Below are 20368 nucleotides of genomic sequence, written 5' to 3' on the forward strand. Positions count from 1 at the left end.
TCAGTGCCCAAACATATTACCATACAGTAACTGAGGGAGGACAGACAGAACTTGAATGCCCGTCTTCCTCAGCTTCCAGTAGAAAGTTCTTCTGCAAAGAAACCTGCAAACAAGAGGACATCCTGATAGACACAGAAGAGGTCAGCGCTCAGAGCGGCAGATACAGCATTGGACCGAGGAAAGGACAAACTTCATCAGGAGATGTTTTTGTGAACATTTCAAATGTGACCAAGTCTGACTCAGGACTGTACAGGTGTGGTGTGGTTCGATCTTTATCATCAGCTACATATGTGAAAACTGAGATCATTGTTGTAGACGGTAAGTTTCTACTGCAAGCTATCAACATGTATCCGTCTTACAGACTGATAAATGTTCTAACCCAACAGCCCAACAACAACCATTACAGAGAGTAACTGTTGTTTATCATCTTTTCTGCAGCGCTGCTGAATGAGGACAGGAGAGAGACACACACTCTGTATGCAAGGAATGGAGGAAATATTAAAGTAGCATGCTACTTTTCTTCTTCGTTTTTCACTGTGAGACGAGCATTCCTGTGCAGAGGAGAAAAATGTTTTGTTCTTACCACCAAAACAGATGATGACACACGTCAGAGAGGCAGACACACCATCAGATATTTAAAATTTAATACTGGAGCATCTGTGTATGTGAGCATCTCCCAGCTGAACAGGTCTGACTCAGGACGGTACAGGTGTGGTCTGGAGAGACCTAGGGTTCTGGATCTTGACCGAGAGTTTAAGGTCAATGTTACAGACGGTGAGTTTCTGTTTGAGTGGAGTAAAACAGAATAACAATAAGAACACTTATTAAAGGCACAGAGCTTCTTTAAATCCTACTTTCCTTTGTTCAGACTCTTTCATCAGGATGCAGAGTGATGAGGTCATGTGTTGATTTAAACTTTATAACTCTGATTTATTCCCGTTAGCTAGCTTACTAAAGATGGAGACGGATCGCTTTAACGTTACCCATCACGGCCCCGGTGTCATGATGTGAGCTCTGGTGTCTCAATAAATGTCTGCATGTCTCACTAGGATTTCTTTGTGTGTATTTTTTTAATCACAGAGTCTCCCACTGCAGAACCGAACTCAGAAACCTCAACGTCAGTTCCACCGAACAAACATGCAGCATCCCCTGAAACCACTGAGCAGTCTGGGACATCAACCACGGGTACATCCACACACTGGATGAAGTTTTAACTGATTCATCTTGAACTAACAGCTACAGCTTAGACAACCTTTAAGACAAAGACACAATGAAGGATACACTAATTAAAGAGAGACTGCCTTCAGTCACAGTGACTCTGTATCTTCTGCAGATATACTGCTGTATGTGGGACTCACTCTGGTCGCTCTGGTTGTCCTCTTCTCTCTGGCTTTGCTGATTTTCTGCAGGAGGAAGTCTATGAAACCAAAAGGTGAGGCAACAGGAAGTGCACTCACACAGACACAGTCACACAAACACACTTACACAGACACACTCACATACACACTTACACAGACACACTGACACATACACACTCACATACACACTCACACAGACACACTTACACAGACACACTCACATACACACTCACACAGACACACTGACACAGACACACTCACATACACACTCACATACACACTGACACAGACACACTCACATACACACTCACACAGACACACTGACACATACACACTCACACAGACACACTGACACATACACACTCACACAGACACAGTCACACATACACACTGACACAGACACACTCACATACACACTCACACAGACACACTGACACATACACACTCACACAGACACACTCACACAGACACACTCACATACACACTCACACAGACACACTGACACAGACACACTCACATACACACTCACATACACACTGACACAAACACACTTACACAGACACACTCACACATACACACTGACACATACACACTGACACATACACACTGACACACAGGCAGAAAACCACACCTCCAAAACTTCCTATTTCTCAGAACACATGAAGGAAAGTGTGTTTGGTTTCTCTTCTGCATGTTTCAGTTAGTCTTAAAAGAGGAATGTTTATTTACTCACTCAAACTACCCAACCTCCAAAAACTATTTTCAGAGACTGTCAAACTGTTACCAGTGAAATGTGCGTGCTGCTAGTATTTATATTAAAAGCTCAAAGCAGCAGTTACTGCCGTCCAGCAGCTGAGCAGGTGGTGTCATAGAGCATTATACAGTCTCTGAAGTCCTGTGTGGAATAATAAAACAACATTGAACACATGCAAAGGGTACCTAGAAACAGCCAAAGGGAACATTAAGATATCCATCAAACAGTAATTTGAACATTGCCAAACGTTGCATTGAAACCAGGCATCCAAGTGAACCTAAAAAAACAGCCAAAGGATACATTTATAAAACACTGACACCTATACAACACCTATAAAACTGCCCAAGGGCTCCTTAAAACATACTGTGAAAGGTACCCTGAGAAAAATAGTTTCCCTGACATAAAAAACAAAATGATATCTTACAAAAGCACAAAAAGGTTCTTAAAGGCAGCAAAGGGTACATTAAACATCCAAAGGGTCCACCAAGACATCCACCAAACAGTAATTGGAACATTGTCAAAGGGAACCTGGAAAACCACCAAAGGGTTAATTAAGAAGCCACCAAACAGTACCAAGAACACTGCCATAAGGTACATTAAAACAGGCACCAAAGGGTACCTAGAAAACAGCCAAAGGAACATAAATCAGCCACAAAACAACACAAAGAAATTCCACAAAGGATACTTTAAAACATCTTCTGAATTGTAACATGAGACAATAATGTTTCCCTGTGTTAAAAATAAAAGGATATTTTGTAAAAAGCACCAAAATGTACCTGAAAGCATCAAGGGTACATTAAAAATGCATCAAAGGTTATTCAGAAAACCCTAAAGGAGTGTAACAAGATAATACTGTACAGTAATTAAAACATCCCCAAAAGGCACATTAAATAAGAACCAGAGGGTACCTAGATACAGCCAAGGGTACATTAAGACAGCCATTAAACAGTAAACCACCAAAGGGTACATTAAAACCACATTGTGAATGGTAAACTGAGAAAAACAGAGTTTCCCTAAAAAACTAAAGGATATCTTACAGATGGACAAAAAGGTTCTTAAAGACAGCAAAGGGTACATTAAAACAAGCACCAAAGGGAATTTAGAAAACTACCAAAGAGTACATCAAGACATCCACCAAACATTAACTAAAACAACACCAAAGGTCACAATAAACACATTAAGTACCAGAGGGTACCTAGAAAACAGCCAAAGGGAACATTAAAACGGGCTCAGAATTGAACCTGAGACATTAGAACATCCCAATGATATCACTGATCAGCACATAAAGGTCCCTAAAAACACCATAGGGTACATTAAAACATGCATCAAAGGGTATTCAGTAAACCATCAAGAAGTACATCCAGACATCCACCAAACAGTCACTACAAATCCACCAAAGGGCACTTAAAACCACATTAGAGTTCCCTGGTGTAAAAAACTAAAGGATACCTTACAAAAGGACAAAAAGGTTCTTAAAGACAGCAAAGGGTACTTTAAAACAAGCACCAAAGGGTTCCTAGAAAACCACCAAAGTCTACATCAAGACATCGACCACACTTGAACTTTGCCAAAGGTTGCCTAGAACAGCAAAGTGTACTCTAAGACAAGGCTCATACAAACAGGAATCATGTTCCTGTTTGTTTACAGACACATCCTGTTTATGAGTAATGGGTCTAATTAGCTGCTGCTCAGGGTTCATCAGTGTTGTGTCATTTTCTTAACATGGTCTTCTTCTTTTCAGAAGCTCCTGAGGAAACAGAGTACGCTAACGTCTCAGAGGTGAGTGTGAGGAAATCTGAGTCACAAGCACGATGAGTGTTTCTGAAATAATGTCTCAAAAACAAACTCTCCTCCTGCAGATCAAACAAGCCAAATACACAAAACCAAATGAGATTGATATCAGCAGTGATTACAGCTCCATCCCTGGACCCAAGTCTCAGCCTACAGTAAGTAAAACAACAGACCCCAAGACTTAAATATACAGATACAGGGAAAGACAGGAGCTCAGTGTGTCAGGTGCACAGACAGTCCAAGCTTATAGCAGCATAACTAGGGGCTGATCCAAGCCTAACCCTCACCTTAACTATACGCCTGTTCATACGTTTAAAGAGCGTCTGCCTTCTCAACAGCATAATACAGAGAAGGTCCTGATAACTGAAGACTCTGCCTCCCGTACTACTTTTGGTTGTTTCAGTAATACTGCACTCTGCAAAGGCAATGTTCTCAGCTGTGACTGTGCTGATCTCTCTGATCCGTCACAGCTCTCTGATCTCTGATCCGTCACAGCTCTCTGATCTCTGATCCGTCACAGCTCCAGATCTGATGGTTTCTATTGTAGTCAATGTGTTAACTTCCACTGGATCCGCTCCATTCCTCCGGGTCAGATACACAAGACTTCTATTGTTCCCGGATGCCGGAGCACGACGCATCAATCTCAACAGAGCAGATGGAGCGGGACAGGAAGTCAGGTTTCACCAAAACCAAATGAAAACATCCGGTTAATTTTCAGAATAAAACACTCTGTGTTATCACCAGATCGTATTTCACTTAACTACAACAACAAACCAAAGTCATGATGAGCGGAGCCAGGCCTGGAGTCAACAGGTCAGAGGTTTTCAGAGGACCAGGAAGACAACATGGATGAGGAGAGGAGGAGGAGGAGGATCCTTGATTCAGTGATTACAGAGGGGAAACCTCGGTCACATGACTCCAGCTGTCCGGAGGTCCTGCTCGTCCAGAGGTCCTGCTCTGTCCGGAGGTCCTGCTTTGTCCGGAGGTCCTGCTCTGTCCGGAGGTCCTGCTCTGTCCGGAGGTCCTGCTCGGACTGCAGTGGGTCAGAAACGGACTGGACATGGATCTGGGACCAGTTCTTTGCATTTGTGTAGGACAGGAAATGCCAAGGAATGTAGCCCCAAAGTCCCTGACACAAACTCCAGTTTGTGATCTTTGGGCTTTACGTTGAAAAGAATCAGTGTTCTGTGATGAATCTAGGCCTGTGTCTACTGAAAGCTGCCCCCACAGTAGTGACCATTAAGTCTGGGTTCAAATTCTCTTCATGCTTCATATCGGCTTATTCGAGGAAATTTATCTGAGAAAATGTTTTTTTGAAATTGGTAGAAATCGTGTCGTAGCATTAGCATCAGCACTAGACATGACAGATGACAGAAGTCCCGCCCTAATCCAACAACTCAGTGTTAATGTCGTTAACGAAATGATGAGGATAAATGTTCGTCAGCGTTAAAGTGCCTCACTGATAATATAAACTCTGATGAACGTATGTTTAGATTTTGTCGACCAGATGAAAACTTTAGTGGCCAATCATGAGACATGTTGAATCCATGTCTCCCCCTGTGCTGTGTGTCTTTAAAGATGGCGTGATGACTTCCTGTGACAGGCTGAGTTCTTATCTGAGGGGCTCAGTGTTAGCTTGGTCTCTACCTGCAGCAGGTGTGCTTTATGAACCAGCTCTCCTCACCTCCATGCATCTGTCTCATCTTCAGTGAGGAGTTTTACCCCCCGGTGTGCGTTAGTGACAAAGACACAACCGGGGGGACGTCTGTTTAATATTTAATGTTTGACGTTGTTGCCGTGGTTACCGTAAAAAGCTCGGCGTCTACAGCTTGATTTAATCCAGTTTGGTGAAACATCAGACACATTCAGTAAGTTTGGATCAACTCCTCGTCATCAAAGATGAAGATGCATTTCAGAGTGCCGTGAACTGACTGTCTGTGCCTCTGTCACTGCAGGTGCATTCAGGGACCGTCGTAAATGTGCAATACAGTCCTTTCATGGCATTTTACTGTGAGTCAAGAGAATCAAGATACAGTCTCAGTGGTCACAGAGAGAATGTGTTCTTTGGACATGTTAGCAGGAACAGGCTGAATTATTTAACTTCAGATATTAAACAAAGTGTTAAAGGAGTATTGATGATTTGAACCCTTGGTATAACCCTGATACTGATATCTGATCCACTACATGAATTATTTAAAGAGTGAAGATGTTTCTGCAAAAATCAAAGACTACTAAAACTAGACTAAAACTCTAAAGGGCTGAAAAGACTAACATGAGACTAAAACTAACATTTAATCTGAAGACTAAGACTACATCTAAAGTAGACGCCAATATTAACACTGCAACAAACTGGCTTCTCTTCTTTCTTCCTCTACAGGCTGAAGACTCCTCGAGCAAACTCACCTACTCTGAGTTGAATTTCTCTGATCGGGCTTCCATTTCGCTCAGCAGCGCCCCCCATGGACACCCTGACACCGTTATCTACTCCACGCCTCGCTAGAAGAAACTCTGGTGTCAATGATGTCAACAATGACTTCCTGTGACTTTGTACAATGTCACCACATTTCCCCCTTTCTTTTAAAATGAACAGTTGACTGAGAAAATGTAGACTCAACATTTTGCTCCATGCTAGCGCTACTTTTATATATTTTAAGTATTCTGTCTGTAATTATGTTTTGTATTGTAGAAGTAGTATTAGTACAAGCAGGTTAGAGCTGAGACAATAATGTGTGTATGTTTTTTGTGTTAAAGTTACTGTGAGGAGTTTTTAATAACAGTGACGCTTCTATACCCCCCCCCCCAAAAAAAAAAACAAGACCTTTAGAGACCAGATTTTATATCTGTGGGTGATTGTTTTAAAGTCTGTGTTCATTGTCAGAGGGGTAGGTTTCAGATCCACTAACAGCCTCTTCAAGAAACAGCCTTGTTTACTTTTTTCAGACCTAATATTTGCAATGAGTGATACATTTACTTGTTAAAAGAAAGAAGGAGGAGATTTTTTGACCACTTAGATATGTAGGAAACCCTTGCTTCAAATGTATGGCTCACAGTTTCCTTGATTCCTTGATCTTTCTGATTTCTGTACACGCTGTAGCCGGTTAGTTGAGAGGAGACTTTTTGAATGCTGCGGCACATAAAGCTAAAAACACAAGTAACACAAGGAAGAACTAAAATCATGGACATGGTTTTAATTAAACAGTAGTTATGAATGTTGTCACCTGGCACCAACAGGATGTGAAAAGAGAGGTTGTTTAAAGTTTGAATGTAGAAAAATATATTTTTGTAATGCTTGTTTGCTATTTAAAATACATAAAATAAGATATAGTGATCTTCATCTGGTGGAAGTATTTGAATAATCCACAAAAAGTCAGATACCAACTCCACACTGTAAAAAATACTTTGTTAGAACGATTAAAAGTGAAGCTTTGAAGCTGTAACTTCTGCACTGTTAAATATTCTGTTAAGTTTTTTATTCGTCCTGCATTTATAAAAGCAGGACTTCACTGTAGAGGATTTGGTTTGAAGCTCATTTTGAAATGTTATTTAAAGGATGCTAAAATGCCATTTGTTTTTTTATGAATCTTAAAACAGTGACAATGACCCACAGCTCAGGGTGGGACCATCACGATGCTTGCAAGATTCTTGTGAACTGTATTGAAATAAAGAGCACCGGATATGTGCTGACTGTGGTTGGGTTGTTGTTGTTCATTTCTTGTGCCACTCGTTCCTCATATGGTTAGAATGAGGTCAGTTTGCCTGAAAAAGTGTTGCAAAAATACTAATAAACTGTGTTGGAACTTTCCGCTGTAACTGCAATCAAGTGTTCTGCTGAACTTGAGTCATCGCTCTGCTGTTTAATCTGAAACACTTTTGTAGCTCATAATTTAGCTTGTAAATTTGATGGGCTGGGAGGTATGTCTTCCTGAAGCCTGGATAGCTCAGTCGGTAGAGCATCAGACTTTTAATCTGAGGGTCCAGGGTTCAAGTCCCTGTTCAGGCGATAGCCCTATCTTTAGGTCCGTCTGCAGTGCCCCTTCCTGAATGTGATGGTCTTTAAAGGTTTACAGTTCAGCTCCCAATTCAGGCAACTATCTGCATTTGTCTGCAGGGTTTTGTACAGGGTGTTTGACTTACCAGTTTTTGATAGTTCACTGGATTCCAGTCCATCCTCAGCCCAAGGTACCACTTTTGAACTGGTTTCCATTTATTTAGCTGGGAGGAGTGTCTTCTTGAAGCCTGGATAGCTCAGTCGGTAGAGCATCAGACTTTTAATCTGAGGGTCCAGGGTTCAAGTCCCTGTTCAGGCGATAGCCCCATCTTTAGGTCCATCTACAGTGCCCCTTCCTGAATGTGGTGGTCTTTAAAGGTTTACAGTTCAGCTCCCAATTCATGCAACTATCTTGACTGGATTTGTCTGCAGGGTTTTGTACAGGGTGTTTGCCTTACCAGTATTTGCTAGTTCACTGGATTCCAGTCCATACTCAGCCCAGGGACCCACATTTGAACTGGTTTCCATTTCTTTGTCTGGGAGGAATTGCTCTTTGAAGCCTGGATAGCTCAGTCGGTAGAGCATCAGACTTTTAATCTGAGGGTCCAGGGTTCAAGTCCCTGTTCAGGCGATAGCCCCATCTTTAGGTCCATCTACAGTGCCCCTTCCTGAATGTCATGGTCCTCCATTCTTAAAGGTTTACAATTCAGCTCCCAATTCAGGCAGCTATCTTGTCTGGATTTGTCTGCAGGGTTTTGTACAGGGTGTTTGCCTTACCAGTTTTTGCTAGTTCACTGGATTCCAGTCCATCCTCAGCCCAGGGTGCCACATTTGAACTGGTTTCCATTTCTTTGGCTGGGAGGAGGGTCTTCCTGAAGCCTGGATAGCTCAGTCGGTAGAGCATCAGACTTTTAATCTGAGGGTCCAGGGTTCAAGTCCCTGTTCAGGCGATACCTCTATCTTTAAGTCCATCTGCAGTGCCTCTTCCTGAATGTGGTGGTCTTTAAAGGTTTTCAGTTCAGCTCCCAATTCATTAACTATCTTGTCTTGATTTGTCTGCAGGGTTTTGTACAGGGTGTTTGCTTTACCAGTTTTTGCTAGTTCACTGGATTCCAGTCCATCCTCAGCCCAGGGTGCCACATTTGAACTGGTTTCCATTTCTTTGGCTGGGAGGAGTGTCTTCCTGAAGCCTGGATAGCTCAGTCGGTAGAGCATCAGACTTTTAATCTGAGGGTCCAGGGTTCAAGTCCCTGTTCAGGCGATAGCCCTATCTTTAGGTCCATCTGCAGTGCCCCTTCCTGAATGTGATGGTCTTTAAAGGTTTACAATTCAGCTCCCAATTCAGGCAGCTATCTTGTCTGGATTTGTCTGCAGGGTTTTGTACAGGGTGTTTGCCTTACCAGTTTTGCTAGCTTACTGGATTCCAGTCCATACTCAGCCCAGGGTGCCACATTTGAACTGGTTTCCATTTGTTTGGCTGGGAGGAGTGTTTTCTTGATGCCTGGATAGCTCAGTCGGTAGAGCATCAGACTTTTAATCTGAGGGTCCAGGGTTCAAGTCCCTGTTCAGGCGATAGCCCTATCTTTAGGTCCATCTGCAGTGCCCCTTCCTGAATGTGATGGTCTTTAAAGGTTTACAGTTCAGCTCCCAATTCATGCAACTATCTTGTCTGGATTTGTCTGCAGGGTTTTGTACAGGGTGTTTGCCTTACCAGTATTTGCTAGTTCACTGGATTCCAGTCCATACTCAGCCCAGGGTGCCACATTTGAACTGGTTTCCATTTGTTTGTCCTGGAGGAGTGGCTCTTTGAAGCCTGGATAGCTCAGTCGGTAGAGCATCAGACTTTTAATCTGAGGGTCCAGGGTTCAAGTCCCTGTTCAGGCGATAGCCCTATCTTTAGGTCCATCTACAGTGCCCCTTCCTGAATGTCATTGTCCTCCATTCTTAAAGGTTTACAATTCAGCTCCCAATTCATGCAGCTATCTTGTCTTGATTTGTCTGCAGGGTTTTGTACAGGGTGTTTGCCTTACCAGTATTTGCTAGCTTACTGGATTCCAGTCCATCCTCAGCCCAAGGGTGCCACATTTGAACTGGTTTCCATTTGTTTGGCTGGGAGGAGTGTTTTCTTGATGCCTGGATAGCTCAGTCGGTAGAGCATCAGACTTTTAATCTGAGGGTCCAGGGTTCAAGTCCCTGTTCAGGCGATAGCCCTATCTTTAGGTCCATCTGCAGTGCCCCTTCCTGAATGTCATGGTCTTTAAAGGTTTTCAGTTCAGCTCCCAATTCAGGCAGCTATCTTGTCTTGATTTGTCTGCAGGGTTTTGTACAGGGTGTTTGCCTTACCAGTATTTGCTAGTTCACTGGATTCCAGTCCATACTCAGCCCAGGGTGCCACATTTGAACTGGTTTCCATTTGTTTGTCCTGGAGGAGTGGCTCTTTGAAGCCTGGATAGCTCAGTCGGTAGAGCATCAGACTTTTAATCTGAGGGTCCAGGGTTCAAGTCCCTGTTCAGGCGATAGCCCTATCTTTAGGTCCATCTGCAGTGCCCCTTCCTGAATGTGATGGTCTTTAAAGGTTTTCAGTTCAGCTCCCAATTCATGCAACTATCTTGTCTGGATTTGTCTGCAGGGTTTTGTACAGGGTGTTTGCCTTACCAGTATTTGCTAGTTCACTGGATTCCAGTCCATACTCAGCCCAGGGTGCCACATTTGAACTGGTTTCCATTTCTTTGTCTGGGAGGAGTGGCTCTTTGAAGCCTGGATAGCTCAGTCGGTAGAGCATCAGACTTTTAATCTGAGGGTCCAGGGTTCAAGTCCCTGTTCAGGCGATAGCCCTATCTTTAGGTCCATCTGCAGTGCCCCTTCCTGAATGTCATGGTCCTCCATTCTTAAAGGTTTACAATTCAGCTCCCAATTCAGGCATCCATCTTGTCTGGATTTCTCTGCAGGGTTTTGTACAGGGTGTTTCCCTTACCAGTTTTTGCTAGCTTACTGGATTCCAGTCCATACTCAGCCCAAGGGTGCCACATTTGAACTGGTTTCCATTACGGTTGGCTGGGAGGAGTGGCTTCTTGAAGCCTGGATAGCTCAGTCGGTAGAGCATCAGACTTTTAATCTGAGGGTCCAGGGTTCAAGTCCCTGTTCAGGCGATACCTCTATCTTTAAGTCCATCTGCAGTGCCCCTTCCTGAATGTGGTGGTCTTTAAAGGTTTACAGTTCAGCTCCCAATTCATGCAACTATCTTGACTGGATTTGTCTGCAGGGTTTTGTACAGGGTGTTTGCCTTACCAGTATTTGCTAGTTCACTGGATTCCAGTCCATCCTCAGCCCAGGGTGCCACATTTGAACTGGTTTCCATTTCTTTGTCTGGGAGGAGTGGCTCTTTGAAGCCTGGATAGCTCAGTCGGTAGAGCATCAGACTTTTAATCTGAGGGTCCAGGGTTCAAGTCCCTGTTCAGGCGATAGCCCCATCTTTAGGTCCATCTACAGTGCCCCTTCCTGAATGTCATGGTCCTCCATTCTTAAAGGTTTACAATTCAGCTCCCAATTCAGGCAGCTATCTTGTCTGGATTTGTCTGCAGGGTTTTGTACAGGGTGTTTGCCTTACCAGTTTTTGCTAGTTCACTGGATTCCTGTCCATCCTCAGCCCAGGGTGCCACATTTGAACTGGTTTCCATTTCTTTGGCTGGGAGGAGTGTCTTCTTGAAGCCTGGATAGCTCAGTCGGTAGAGCATCAGACTTTTAATCTGAGGGTCCAGGGTTCAAGTCCCTGTTCAGGCGATAGCCCTATCTTTAGGTCCATCTGCAGTGCCCCTTCCTGAATGTGATGGTCTTTAAAGGTTTACAATTCAGCTCCCAATTCAGGCAGCTATCTTGTCTGGATTTGTCTGCAGGGTTTTGTACAGGGTGTTTGCCTTACCAGTTTTTGCTAGCTTACTGGATTCCAGTCCATACTCAGCCCAGGGTGCCACATTTGAACTGGTTTCCATTTGTTTGGCTGGGAGGAGTGTCTTCTTGAAGCCTGGATAGCTCAGTCGGTAGAGCATCAGACTTTTAATCTGAGGGTCCAGGGTTCAAGTCCCTGTTCAGGCGATAGCCCTATCTTTAGGTCCATCTGCAGTGCCCCTTCCTGAATGTGATGGTCTTTAAAGGTTTACAGTTCAGCTCCCAATTCATGCAACTATCTTGTCTGGATTTGTCTGCAGGGTTTTCTACAGGGTGTTTGCCTTACCAGTTTTTGCTAGTTCACTGGATTCCAGTCCATACTCAGCCCAGGGTGCCACATTTGAACTGGTTTCCATTTGTTTGTCCTGGAGGAGTGGCTCTTTGAAGCCTGGATAGCTCAGTCGGTAGAGCATCAGACTTTTAATCTGAGGGTCCAGGGTTCAAGTCCCTGTTCAGGCGATAGCCCTATCTTTAGGTCCATCTACAGTGCCCCTTCCTGAATGTCATGGTCCTCCATTCTTAAAGGTTTACAATTCAGCTCCCAATTCATGCAGCTATCTTGTCTTGATTTGTCTGCAGGGTTTTGTACAGGGTGTTTGCCTTACCAGTTTTTGCTAGCTTACTGGATTCCAGTCCATCCTCAGCCCAAGGGTGCCACATTTGAACTGGTTTCCATTTGTTTGGCTGGGAGGAGTGTTTCTTGATGCCTGGATAGCTCAGTCGGTAGAGCATCAGACTTTTAATCTGAGGGTCCAGGGTTCAAGTCCCTGTTCAGGCGATAGCCCTATCTTTAGGTCCATCTGCAGTGCCCCTTCCTGAATGTCATGGTCTTTAAAGGTTTTCAGTTCAGCTCCCAATTCAGGCAGCTATCTTGTCTTGATTTGTCTGCAGGGTTTTGTACAGGGTGTTTGCCTTACCAGTATTTGCTAGTTCACTGGATTCCAGTCCATACTCAGCCCAGGGTGCCACATTTGAACTGGTTTCCATTTGTTTGTCCTGGAGGAGTGGCTCTTTGAAGCCTGGATAGCTCAGTCGGTAGAGCATCAGACTTTTAATCTGAGGGTCCAGGGTTCAAGTCCCTGTTCAGGCGATAGCCCTATCTTTAGGTCCATCTGCAGTGCCCCTTCCTGAATGTGATTGTCTTTAAAGGTTTTCAGTTCAGCTCCCAATTCATGCAACTATCTTGTCTGGATTTGTCTGCAGGGTTTTGTACAGGGTGTTTGCCTTACCAGTATTTGCTAGTTCACTGGATTCCAGTCCATACTCAGCCCAGGGTGCCACATTTGAACTGGTTTCCATTTCTTTGTCTGGGAGGAGTTGCTCTTTGAAGCCTGGATAGCTCAGTCGGTAGAGCATCAGACTTTTAATCTGAGGGTCCAGGGTTCAAGTCCCTGTTCAGGCGATAGCCCTATCTTTAGGTCCATCTACAGTGCCCCTTCCTGAATGTCATGGTCCTCCATTCTTAAAGGTTTACAATTCAGCTCCCAATTCAGGCATCCATCTTGTCTGGATTTCTCTGCAGGGTTTTGTACAGGGTGTTTCCCTTACCAGTTTTTGCTAGCTTACTGGATTCCAGTCCATACTCAGCCCAAGGGTGCCACATTTGAACTGGTTTCCATTACGGTGGCTGGGAGGAGTGGCTTCTTGAAGCCTGGATAGCTCAGTCGGTAGAGCATCAGACTTTTAATCTGAGGGTCCAGGGTTCAAGTCCCTGTTCAGGCGATACCTCTATCTTTAGGTCCATCTGCAGTGCCCCTTCCTGAATGTGGTGGTCTTTAAAGGTTTACAGTTCAGCTCCCAATTCATGCAACTATCTTGACTGGATTTGTCTGCAGGGTTTTGTACAGGGTGTTTGCCTTACCAGTATTTGCTAGTTCACTGGATTCCAGTCCATCCTCAGCCCAGGGTGCCACATTTGAACTGGTTTCCATTTCTTTGTCTGGGAGGAGTGGCTCTTTGAAGCCTGGATAGCTCAGTCGGTAGAGCATCAGACTTTTAATCTGAGGGTCCAGGGTTCAAGTCCCTGTTCAGGCGATAGCCCCATCTGTAAGTCCATCTACAGTGCCCCTTCCTGAATGTCATGGTCCTCCATCCTTAAAGGTTTACAATTCAGCTCCCAATTCAGGCAGCTATCTTGTCTGGATTTGTCTGCAGGGTTTTGTACAGGGTGTTTGCCTTACCAGTTTTTGCTAGTTCACTGGATTCCAGTCCATACTCAGCCCAGGGTGCCACATTTGAACTGGTTTCCATTTCTTTGGCTGGGAGGAGTGTCTTCCTGAAGCCTGGATAGCTCAGTCGGTAGAGCATCAGACTTTTAATCTGAGGGTCCAGGGTTCAAGTCCCTGTTCAGGCGATACCTCTATCTTTAAGTCCATCTGCAGTGCCTCTTCCTGAATGTGGTGGTCTTTAAAGGTTTTCAGTTCAGCTCCCAATTCATTAACTATCTTGTCTTGATTTGTCTGCAGGGTTTTGTACAGGGTGTTTGCTTTACCAGTTTTTGCTAGTTCACTGGATTCCAGTCCATCCTCAGCCCAGGGTGCCACATTTGAACTGGTTTCCATTTCTTTGGCTGGGAGGAGTGTCTTCCTGAAGCCTGGATAGCTCAGTCGGTAGAGCATCAGACTTTTAATCTGAGGGTCCAGGGTTCAAGTCCCTGTTCAGGCGATAGCCCTATCTTTAGGTCCATCTGCAGTGCCCCTTCCTGAATGTGATGGTCTTTAAAGGTTTACAGTTCAGCTCCCAATTCAGGCAGCTATCTTGTCTTGATTTGTCTGCAGGGTTTTGTACAGGGTGTTTGCCTTACCAGTTTTTGCTAGCTTACTGGATTCCAGTCCATCCTCAGCCCAAGGGTGCCACATTTGAACTGGTTTCCATTTGTTTGGCTGGGAGGAGTGTCTTCTTGAAGCCTGGATAGCTCAGTCGGTAGAGCATCAGACTTTTAATCTGAGGGTCCAGGGTTCAAGTCCCTGTTCAGGCGATAGCCCTATCTTTAGGTCCATCTGCAGTGCCCCTTCCTGAATGTCATGGTCTTTAAAGGTTTTCAGTTCAGCTCCCAATTCATGCAGCTATCTTGTCTGGATTTGTCTGCAGGGTTTTGTACAGGGTGTTTGCCTTACCAGTTTTTGCTAGTTCACTGGATTCCAGTCCATACTCAGCCCAGGGTGCCACATTTGAACTGGTTTCCATTTGTTTGTCCTGGAGGAGTGGCTCTTTGAAGCCTGGATAGCTCAGTCGGTAGAGCATCAGACTTTTAATCTGAGGGTCCAGGGTTCAAGTCCCTGTTCAAGCGATAGCTCTATCTTTAGGTCCATCTGCAGTGCCCCTTCCTGAATGTGGTGGTCTTTAAAGGTTTACAGTTCAGCTCCCAATTCATGCAACTATCTTGTCTGGATTTGTCTGCAGGGTTTTGTACAGGGTGTTTGCCTTACCAGTATTTGCTAGCTTACTGGATTCCAGTCCATCCTCAGCCCAAGGGTGCCACATTTGAACTGGTTTCCATTTGTTTGGCTGGGAGGAGTGGCTCTTTGATGCCTGGATAGCTCAGTCGGTAGAGCATCAGACTTTTAATCTGAGGGTCCAGGGTTCAAGTCCCTGTTCAGGCGATAGCCCTATCTTTAGGTCCATCTGCAGTGCCCCTTCCTGAATGTGGTGGTCTTTAAAGGTTTACAGTTCAGCTCCCAATTCATGCAACTATCTTGTCTGGATTTGTCTGCAGGGTTTTGTACAGGGTGTTTGCCTTACCAGTATTTGCTAGCTTACTGGATTCCAGTCCATCCTCAGCCCAAGGGTGCCACATTTGAACTGGTTTCCATTTGTTTGGCTGGGAGGAGTGTTTTCTTGATGCCTGGATAGCTCAGTCGGTAGAGCATCAGACTTTTAATCTGAGGGTCCAGGGTTCAAGTCCCTGTTCAGGCGATAGCCCTATCTTTAGGTCCATCTGCAGTGCCCCTTCCTGAATGTCATGGTCTTTAAAGGTTTTCAGTTCAGCTCCCAATTCAGGCAGCTATCTTGTCTGGATTTGTCTGCAGGGTTTTGTACAGGCTGTTTGCCTTACCAGTATTTGCTAGTTCACTGGATTCCAGTCCATCCTCAGCCCAAGGGTGCCACATTTGAACTGGTTTCCATTTGTTTGTCCTGGAGGAGTGGCTCTTTGAAGCCTGGATAGCTCAGTCGGTAGAGCATCAGACTTTTAATCTGAGGGTCCAGGGTTCAAGTCCCTGTTCAGGCGATACCTCTATCTTTAGGTCCATCTGCAGTGCCCCTTCCTGAATGTGGTGGTCTTTAAAGGTTTACAGTTCAGCTCCCAATTCAGGCAGCTATCTTGTCTTGATTTGTCTGCAGGGTTTTGTACAGGGTGTTTGCCTTACCAGTTTTTGCTAGCTTACTGGATTCCAGTCCATACTCAGCCCAGGGACCCACATTTGAACTGGTTTCCATTTCTTTGTCTGGGAGGAATTGCTCTTTGAAGCCTGGATAGCTCAGTCGGTAGAGCATCAGACTTTTAATCTGAGGGTCCAGGGTTCAAGTCCCTGTTCAGGCGATACCTCTATCTTTAGGTCCATCTGCAGTGCCCCTTCCTGAATGTGGTGGTCTTTAAAGGTTTACAGTTCAGCTCCCAATTCATGCAACTATCTTGACTGGATTTGTCTGCAGGGTTTTGTACAGGGTGTTTGCCTTACCAGTATTTGCTAGTTCACTGGATTCCAGTCCATACTCAGCCCAGGGACTCACATTTGAACTGGTTTCCATTTCTTTGTCTGGGAGGAATTGCTCTTTGAAGCCTGGATAGCTCAGTCGGTAGAGCATCAGACTTTTAATCTGAGGGTCCAGGGTTCAAGTCCCTGTTCAGGCGATAGCCCCATCTTTAGGTCCATCTACAGTGCCCCTTCCTGAATGTCATGGTCCTCCATTCTTAAAGGTTTACAGTTCAGCTCCCAATTCAGGCAGCTATCTTGTCTGGATTTATCTGCAGGGTTTTGTACAGGGTGTTTGCCTTACCAGTATTTGCTAGTTCACTGGATTCCAGTCCATCCTCAGCCCAGGGTGCCACATTTGAACTGGTTTCCATTACGGTGGCTGGGAGGAGTGGCTTCTTGAAGCCTGAATAGCTCAGTCGGTAGAGCATCAGACTTTTAATCTGAGGGTCCAGGGTTCAAGTCCCTGTTCAGGCGATACCTCTATCTTTAGGTCCATCTGCAGTGCCCCTTCCTGAATGTGGTGGTCTTTAAAGGTTTACAGTTCAGCTCCCAATTCATGCAACTATCTTGACTGGATTTGTCTGCAGGGTTTTGTACAGGGTGTTTGCCTTACCAGTATTTGCTAGTTCACTGGATTCCAGTCCATACTCAGCCCAGGGACCCACATTTGAACTGGTTTCCATTTCTTTGTCTGGGAGGAATTGCTCTTTGAAGCCTGGATAGCTCAGTCGGTAGAGCATCAGACTTTTAATCTGAGGGTCCAGGGTTCAAGTCCCTGTTCAGGTGATAGCCCCATCTTTAGGTCCATCTACAGTGCCCCTTCCTGAATGTCATGGTCCTCCATTCTTTAAGGTTTACAATTCAGCTCCCAATTCATGCAACTATCTTGTCTGGATTTGTCTGCAGGGTTTTGTACAGGGTGTTTGCCTTACCAGTTTTTGCTAGTTCACTGGATTCCTGTCCATCCTCAGCCCAGGGTGCCACATTTGAACTGGTTTCCATTTCTTTGGCTGGGAGGAGGGTCTTCCTGAAGCCTGGATAGCTCAGTCGGTAGAGCATCAGACTTTTAATCTGAGGGTCCAGGGTTCAAGTCCCTGTTCAGGCGATACCTCTATCTTTAAGTCCATCTGCAGTGCCTCTTCCTGAATGTGGTGGTCTTTAAAGGTTTTCAGTTCAGCTCCCAATTCAGGCAGCTATCTTGTCTTGATTTGTCTGCAGGGTTTTGTACAGGGTGTTTGCCTTACCAGTTTTTGCTAGCTTACTGGATTCCAGTCCATCCTCAGCCCAAGGGTGCCACATTTGAACTGGTTTCCATTTGTTTGGCTGGGAGGAGTGTTTTCTTGATGCCTGGATAGCTCAGTCGGTAGAGCATCAGACTTTTAATCTGAGGGTCCAGGGTTCAAGTCCCTGTTCAGGCGATAGCCCTATCTTTAGGTCCATCTGCAGTGCCCCTTCCTGAATGTGATGGTCTTTAAAGGTTTTCAGTTCAGCTCCCAATTCATGCAGCTATCTTGTCTGGATTTGTCTGCAGGGTTTTGTACAGGGTGTTTGCCTTACCAGTTTTTGCTAGTTCACTGGATTCCAGTCCATACTCAGCCCAGGGTGCCACATTTGAACTGGTTTCCATTTGTTTGTCCTGGAGGAGTGGCTCTTTGAAGCCTGGATAGCTCAGTCGGTAGAGCATCAGACTTTTAATCTGAGGGTCCAGGGTTCAAGTCCCTGTTCAGGCGATAGCTCTATCTTTAGGTCCATCTGCAGTGCCCCTTCCTGAATGTGGTGGTCTTTAAAGGTTTACAGTTCAGCTCCCAATTCATGCAACTATCTTGTCTGGATTTGTCTGCAGGGTTTTGTACAGGGTGTTTGCCTTACCAGTATTTGCTAGCTTACTGGATTCCAGTCCATCCTCAGCCCAAGGGTGCCACATTTGAACTGGTTTCCATTTGTTTGGCTGGGAGGAGTGGCTCTTTGATGCCTGGATAGCTCAGTCGGTAGAGCATCAGACTTTTAATCTGAGGGTCCAGGGTTCAAGTCCCTGTTCAGGCGATAGCCCTATCTTTAGGTCCATCTACAGTGCCCCTTCCTGAATGTCATGGTCCTCCATTCTTAAAGGTTTACAATTCAGCTCCCAATTCAGGCAGCTATCTTGTCTGGATTTCTCTGCAGGGTTTTGTACAGGGTGTTTGCCTTACCAGTATTTGCTAGTTCACTGGATTCCAGTCCATACTCAGCCCAGGGACCCACATTTGAACTGGTTTCCATTTCTTTGTCTGGGAGGAATTGCTCTTTGAAGCCTGGATAGCTCAGTCGGTAGAGCATCAGACTTTTAATCTGAGGGTCCAGGGTTCAAGTCCCTGTTCAGGCGATACCTCTATCTTTAGGTCCATCTGCAGTGCCCCTTCCTGAATGTGGTGGTCTTTAAAGGTTTACAGTTCAGCTCCCAATTCATGCAACTATCTTGACTGGATTTGTCTGCAGGGTTTTGTACAGGGTGTTTGCCTTACCAGTATTTGCTAGTTCACTGGATTCCAGTCCATACTCAGCCCAGGGACCCACATTTGAACTGGTTTCCATTTCTTTGTCTGGGAGGAATTGCTCTTTGAAGCCTGGATAGCTCAGTCGGTAGAGCATCAGACTTTTAATCTGAGGGTCCAGGGTTCAAGTCCCTGTTCAGGCGATAGCCCCATCTTTAGGTCCATCTACAGTGCCCCTTCCTGAATGTCATGGTCCTCCATTCTTAAAGGTTTACAATTCAGCTCCCAATTCAGGCAGCTATCTTGTCTGGATTTGTCTGCAGGGTTTTGTACAGGGTGTTTGCCTTACCAGTTTTTGCTAGTTCACTGGATTCCAGTCCATACTCAGCCCAGGGTGCCACATTTGAACTGGTTTCCATTTGTTTGTCCTGGAGGAGTGGCTCTTTGAAGCCTGGATAGCTCAGTCGGTAGAGCATCAGACTTTTAATCTGAGGGTCCAGGGTTCAAGTCCCTGTTCAGGCGATAGCTCTATCTTTAGGTCCATCTGCAGTGCCCCTTCCTGAATGTGGTGGTCTTTAAAGGTTTACAGTTCAGCTCCCAATTCATGCAACTATCTTGTCTGGATTTGTCTGCAGGGTTTTGTACAGGGTGTTTGCCTTACCAGTATTTGCTAGCTTACTGGATTCCAGTCCATCCTCAGCCCAAGGGTGCCACATTTGAACTGGTTTCCATTTGTTTGGCTGGGAGGAGTGGCTCTTTGATGCCTGGATAGCTCAGTCGGTAGAGCATCAGACTTTTAATCTGAGGGTCCAGGGTTCAAGTCCCTGTTCAGGCGATAGCCCTATCTTTAGGTCCATCTACAGTGCCCCTTCCTGAATGTCATGGTCCTCCATTCTTAAAGGTTTACAATTCAGCTCCCAATTCAGGCAGCTATCTTGTCTGGATTTCTCTGCAGGGTTTTGTACAGGGTGTTTGCCTTACCAGTTTTTGCTAGCTTACTGGATTCCAGTCCATACTCAGCCCAAGGGTGCCACATTTGAACTGGTTTCCATTTGTTTGTCCTGGAGGAGTGGCTCTTTGAAGCCTGGATAGCTCAGTCGGTAGAGCATCAGACTTTTAATCTGAGGGTCCAGGGTTCAAGTCCCTGTTCAGGCGATACCTCTATCTTTAGGTCCATCTGCAGTGCCCCTTCCTGAATGTGGTGGTCTTTAAAGGTTTACAGTTCAGCTCCCAATTCATGCAACTATCTTGTCTGGATTTATCTGCAGGGTTTTGTACAGGGTGTTTGCCTTACCAGTATTTGCTAGTTCACTGGATTCCAGTCCATACTCAGCCCAGGGACCCACATTTGAACTGGTTTCCAT

General features: G+C 45.1%; 1 protein-coding gene and 35 non-coding genes across 36 annotated transcripts in view; all 36 read left to right on the forward strand.

The window, feature by feature from the left end:
* LOC117809317 overlaps window positions 1-7592 on the forward strand; it is a 12907-nt gene extending 5315 nt beyond the window's left edge. Inside the window, exons 2-8 of the mRNA XM_034678899.1 lie at window positions 1-318; window positions 439-774; window positions 1081-1185; window positions 1334-1432; window positions 3854-3891; window positions 3972-4058; window positions 6281-7592. The exon at window positions 1-318 is cut by the window's left edge and continues 27 nt beyond it. Coding sequence (XP_034534790.1) covers window positions 1-318; window positions 439-774; window positions 1081-1185; window positions 1334-1432; window positions 3854-3891; window positions 3972-4058; window positions 6281-6403 — 1106 coding nt within the window. The 3' untranslated portion in view covers window positions 6404-7592. The remainder of the gene's footprint in view (window positions 319-438; window positions 775-1080; window positions 1186-1333; window positions 1433-3853; window positions 3892-3971; window positions 4059-6280) is intronic.
* Window positions 7593-8768: 1176 nt separating this feature from the next.
* On the forward strand, window positions 8769-8841 carry trnak-uuu. The gene has a single exon. It is a non-coding gene; the product is annotated as a tRNA-Lys (tRNA).
* A 238-nt stretch (window positions 8842-9079) lies between these two features.
* On the forward strand, window positions 9080-9152 carry trnak-uuu. The gene has a single exon. It is a non-coding gene; the product is annotated as a tRNA-Lys (tRNA).
* Window positions 9153-9390: 238 nt separating this feature from the next.
* On the forward strand, window positions 9391-9463 carry trnak-uuu. Its single transcript has one exon. It is a non-coding gene; the product is annotated as a tRNA-Lys (tRNA).
* Window positions 9464-9702: 239 nt separating this feature from the next.
* trnak-uuu lies at window positions 9703-9775 on the forward strand. Its single transcript has one exon. It is a non-coding gene; the product is annotated as a tRNA-Lys (tRNA).
* Window positions 9776-10022: 247 nt separating this feature from the next.
* trnak-uuu lies at window positions 10023-10095 on the forward strand. Its single transcript has one exon. It is a non-coding gene; the product is annotated as a tRNA-Lys (tRNA).
* Window positions 10096-10334: 239 nt separating this feature from the next.
* Window positions 10335-10407, forward strand: trnak-uuu. The gene has a single exon. It is a non-coding gene; the product is annotated as a tRNA-Lys (tRNA).
* Window positions 10408-10646: 239 nt separating this feature from the next.
* On the forward strand, window positions 10647-10719 carry trnak-uuu. The gene has a single exon. It is a non-coding gene; the product is annotated as a tRNA-Lys (tRNA).
* Window positions 10720-10967: 248 nt separating this feature from the next.
* Window positions 10968-11040, forward strand: trnak-uuu. The gene has a single exon. It is a non-coding gene; the product is annotated as a tRNA-Lys (tRNA).
* Window positions 11041-11279: 239 nt separating this feature from the next.
* On the forward strand, window positions 11280-11352 carry trnak-uuu. Its single transcript has one exon. It is a non-coding gene; the product is annotated as a tRNA-Lys (tRNA).
* Window positions 11353-11598: 246 nt separating this feature from the next.
* Window positions 11599-11671, forward strand: trnak-uuu. Its single transcript has one exon. It is a non-coding gene; the product is annotated as a tRNA-Lys (tRNA).
* A 239-nt stretch (window positions 11672-11910) lies between these two features.
* On the forward strand, window positions 11911-11983 carry trnak-uuu. Its single transcript has one exon. It is a non-coding gene; the product is annotated as a tRNA-Lys (tRNA).
* Window positions 11984-12222: 239 nt separating this feature from the next.
* On the forward strand, window positions 12223-12295 carry trnak-uuu. The gene has a single exon. It is a non-coding gene; the product is annotated as a tRNA-Lys (tRNA).
* Window positions 12296-12541: 246 nt separating this feature from the next.
* trnak-uuu lies at window positions 12542-12614 on the forward strand. The gene has a single exon. It is a non-coding gene; the product is annotated as a tRNA-Lys (tRNA).
* A 239-nt stretch (window positions 12615-12853) lies between these two features.
* Window positions 12854-12926, forward strand: trnak-uuu. The gene has a single exon. It is a non-coding gene; the product is annotated as a tRNA-Lys (tRNA).
* A 239-nt stretch (window positions 12927-13165) lies between these two features.
* On the forward strand, window positions 13166-13238 carry trnak-uuu. Its single transcript has one exon. It is a non-coding gene; the product is annotated as a tRNA-Lys (tRNA).
* A 247-nt stretch (window positions 13239-13485) lies between these two features.
* On the forward strand, window positions 13486-13558 carry trnak-uuu. Its single transcript has one exon. It is a non-coding gene; the product is annotated as a tRNA-Lys (tRNA).
* A 239-nt stretch (window positions 13559-13797) lies between these two features.
* trnak-uuu lies at window positions 13798-13870 on the forward strand. The gene has a single exon. It is a non-coding gene; the product is annotated as a tRNA-Lys (tRNA).
* Window positions 13871-14116: 246 nt separating this feature from the next.
* trnak-uuu lies at window positions 14117-14189 on the forward strand. The gene has a single exon. It is a non-coding gene; the product is annotated as a tRNA-Lys (tRNA).
* Window positions 14190-14427: 238 nt separating this feature from the next.
* On the forward strand, window positions 14428-14500 carry trnak-uuu. Its single transcript has one exon. It is a non-coding gene; the product is annotated as a tRNA-Lys (tRNA).
* Window positions 14501-14740: 240 nt separating this feature from the next.
* trnak-uuu lies at window positions 14741-14813 on the forward strand. The gene has a single exon. It is a non-coding gene; the product is annotated as a tRNA-Lys (tRNA).
* A 552-nt stretch (window positions 14814-15365) lies between these two features.
* Window positions 15366-15438, forward strand: trnak-uuu. The gene has a single exon. It is a non-coding gene; the product is annotated as a tRNA-Lys (tRNA).
* A 240-nt stretch (window positions 15439-15678) lies between these two features.
* trnak-uuu lies at window positions 15679-15751 on the forward strand. The gene has a single exon. It is a non-coding gene; the product is annotated as a tRNA-Lys (tRNA).
* Window positions 15752-15991: 240 nt separating this feature from the next.
* On the forward strand, window positions 15992-16064 carry trnak-uuu. Its single transcript has one exon. It is a non-coding gene; the product is annotated as a tRNA-Lys (tRNA).
* A 239-nt stretch (window positions 16065-16303) lies between these two features.
* Window positions 16304-16376, forward strand: trnak-uuu. The gene has a single exon. It is a non-coding gene; the product is annotated as a tRNA-Lys (tRNA).
* Window positions 16377-16615: 239 nt separating this feature from the next.
* trnak-uuu lies at window positions 16616-16688 on the forward strand. Its single transcript has one exon. It is a non-coding gene; the product is annotated as a tRNA-Lys (tRNA).
* Window positions 16689-16934: 246 nt separating this feature from the next.
* On the forward strand, window positions 16935-17007 carry trnak-uuu. Its single transcript has one exon. It is a non-coding gene; the product is annotated as a tRNA-Lys (tRNA).
* Window positions 17008-17565: 558 nt separating this feature from the next.
* trnak-uuu lies at window positions 17566-17638 on the forward strand. The gene has a single exon. It is a non-coding gene; the product is annotated as a tRNA-Lys (tRNA).
* A 240-nt stretch (window positions 17639-17878) lies between these two features.
* trnak-uuu lies at window positions 17879-17951 on the forward strand. Its single transcript has one exon. It is a non-coding gene; the product is annotated as a tRNA-Lys (tRNA).
* A 239-nt stretch (window positions 17952-18190) lies between these two features.
* trnak-uuu lies at window positions 18191-18263 on the forward strand. The gene has a single exon. It is a non-coding gene; the product is annotated as a tRNA-Lys (tRNA).
* Window positions 18264-18503: 240 nt separating this feature from the next.
* trnak-uuu lies at window positions 18504-18576 on the forward strand. The gene has a single exon. It is a non-coding gene; the product is annotated as a tRNA-Lys (tRNA).
* A 246-nt stretch (window positions 18577-18822) lies between these two features.
* Window positions 18823-18895, forward strand: trnak-uuu. The gene has a single exon. It is a non-coding gene; the product is annotated as a tRNA-Lys (tRNA).
* A 239-nt stretch (window positions 18896-19134) lies between these two features.
* Window positions 19135-19207, forward strand: trnak-uuu. The gene has a single exon. It is a non-coding gene; the product is annotated as a tRNA-Lys (tRNA).
* Window positions 19208-19453: 246 nt separating this feature from the next.
* trnak-uuu lies at window positions 19454-19526 on the forward strand. The gene has a single exon. It is a non-coding gene; the product is annotated as a tRNA-Lys (tRNA).
* Window positions 19527-19766: 240 nt separating this feature from the next.
* Window positions 19767-19839, forward strand: trnak-uuu. Its single transcript has one exon. It is a non-coding gene; the product is annotated as a tRNA-Lys (tRNA).
* Window positions 19840-20086: 247 nt separating this feature from the next.
* On the forward strand, window positions 20087-20159 carry trnak-uuu. Its single transcript has one exon. It is a non-coding gene; the product is annotated as a tRNA-Lys (tRNA).
* The last annotated feature ends 209 nt before the right edge of the window (window positions 20160-20368 follow it).

Source organism: Notolabrus celidotus, unplaced genomic scaffold, assembly GCF_009762535.1.
Source record: "Notolabrus celidotus isolate fNotCel1 unplaced genomic scaffold, fNotCel1.pri scaffold_253_arrow_ctg1, whole genome shotgun sequence".
NCBI lineage: Eukaryota > Metazoa > Chordata > Actinopteri > Labriformes > Labridae > Notolabrus > Notolabrus celidotus.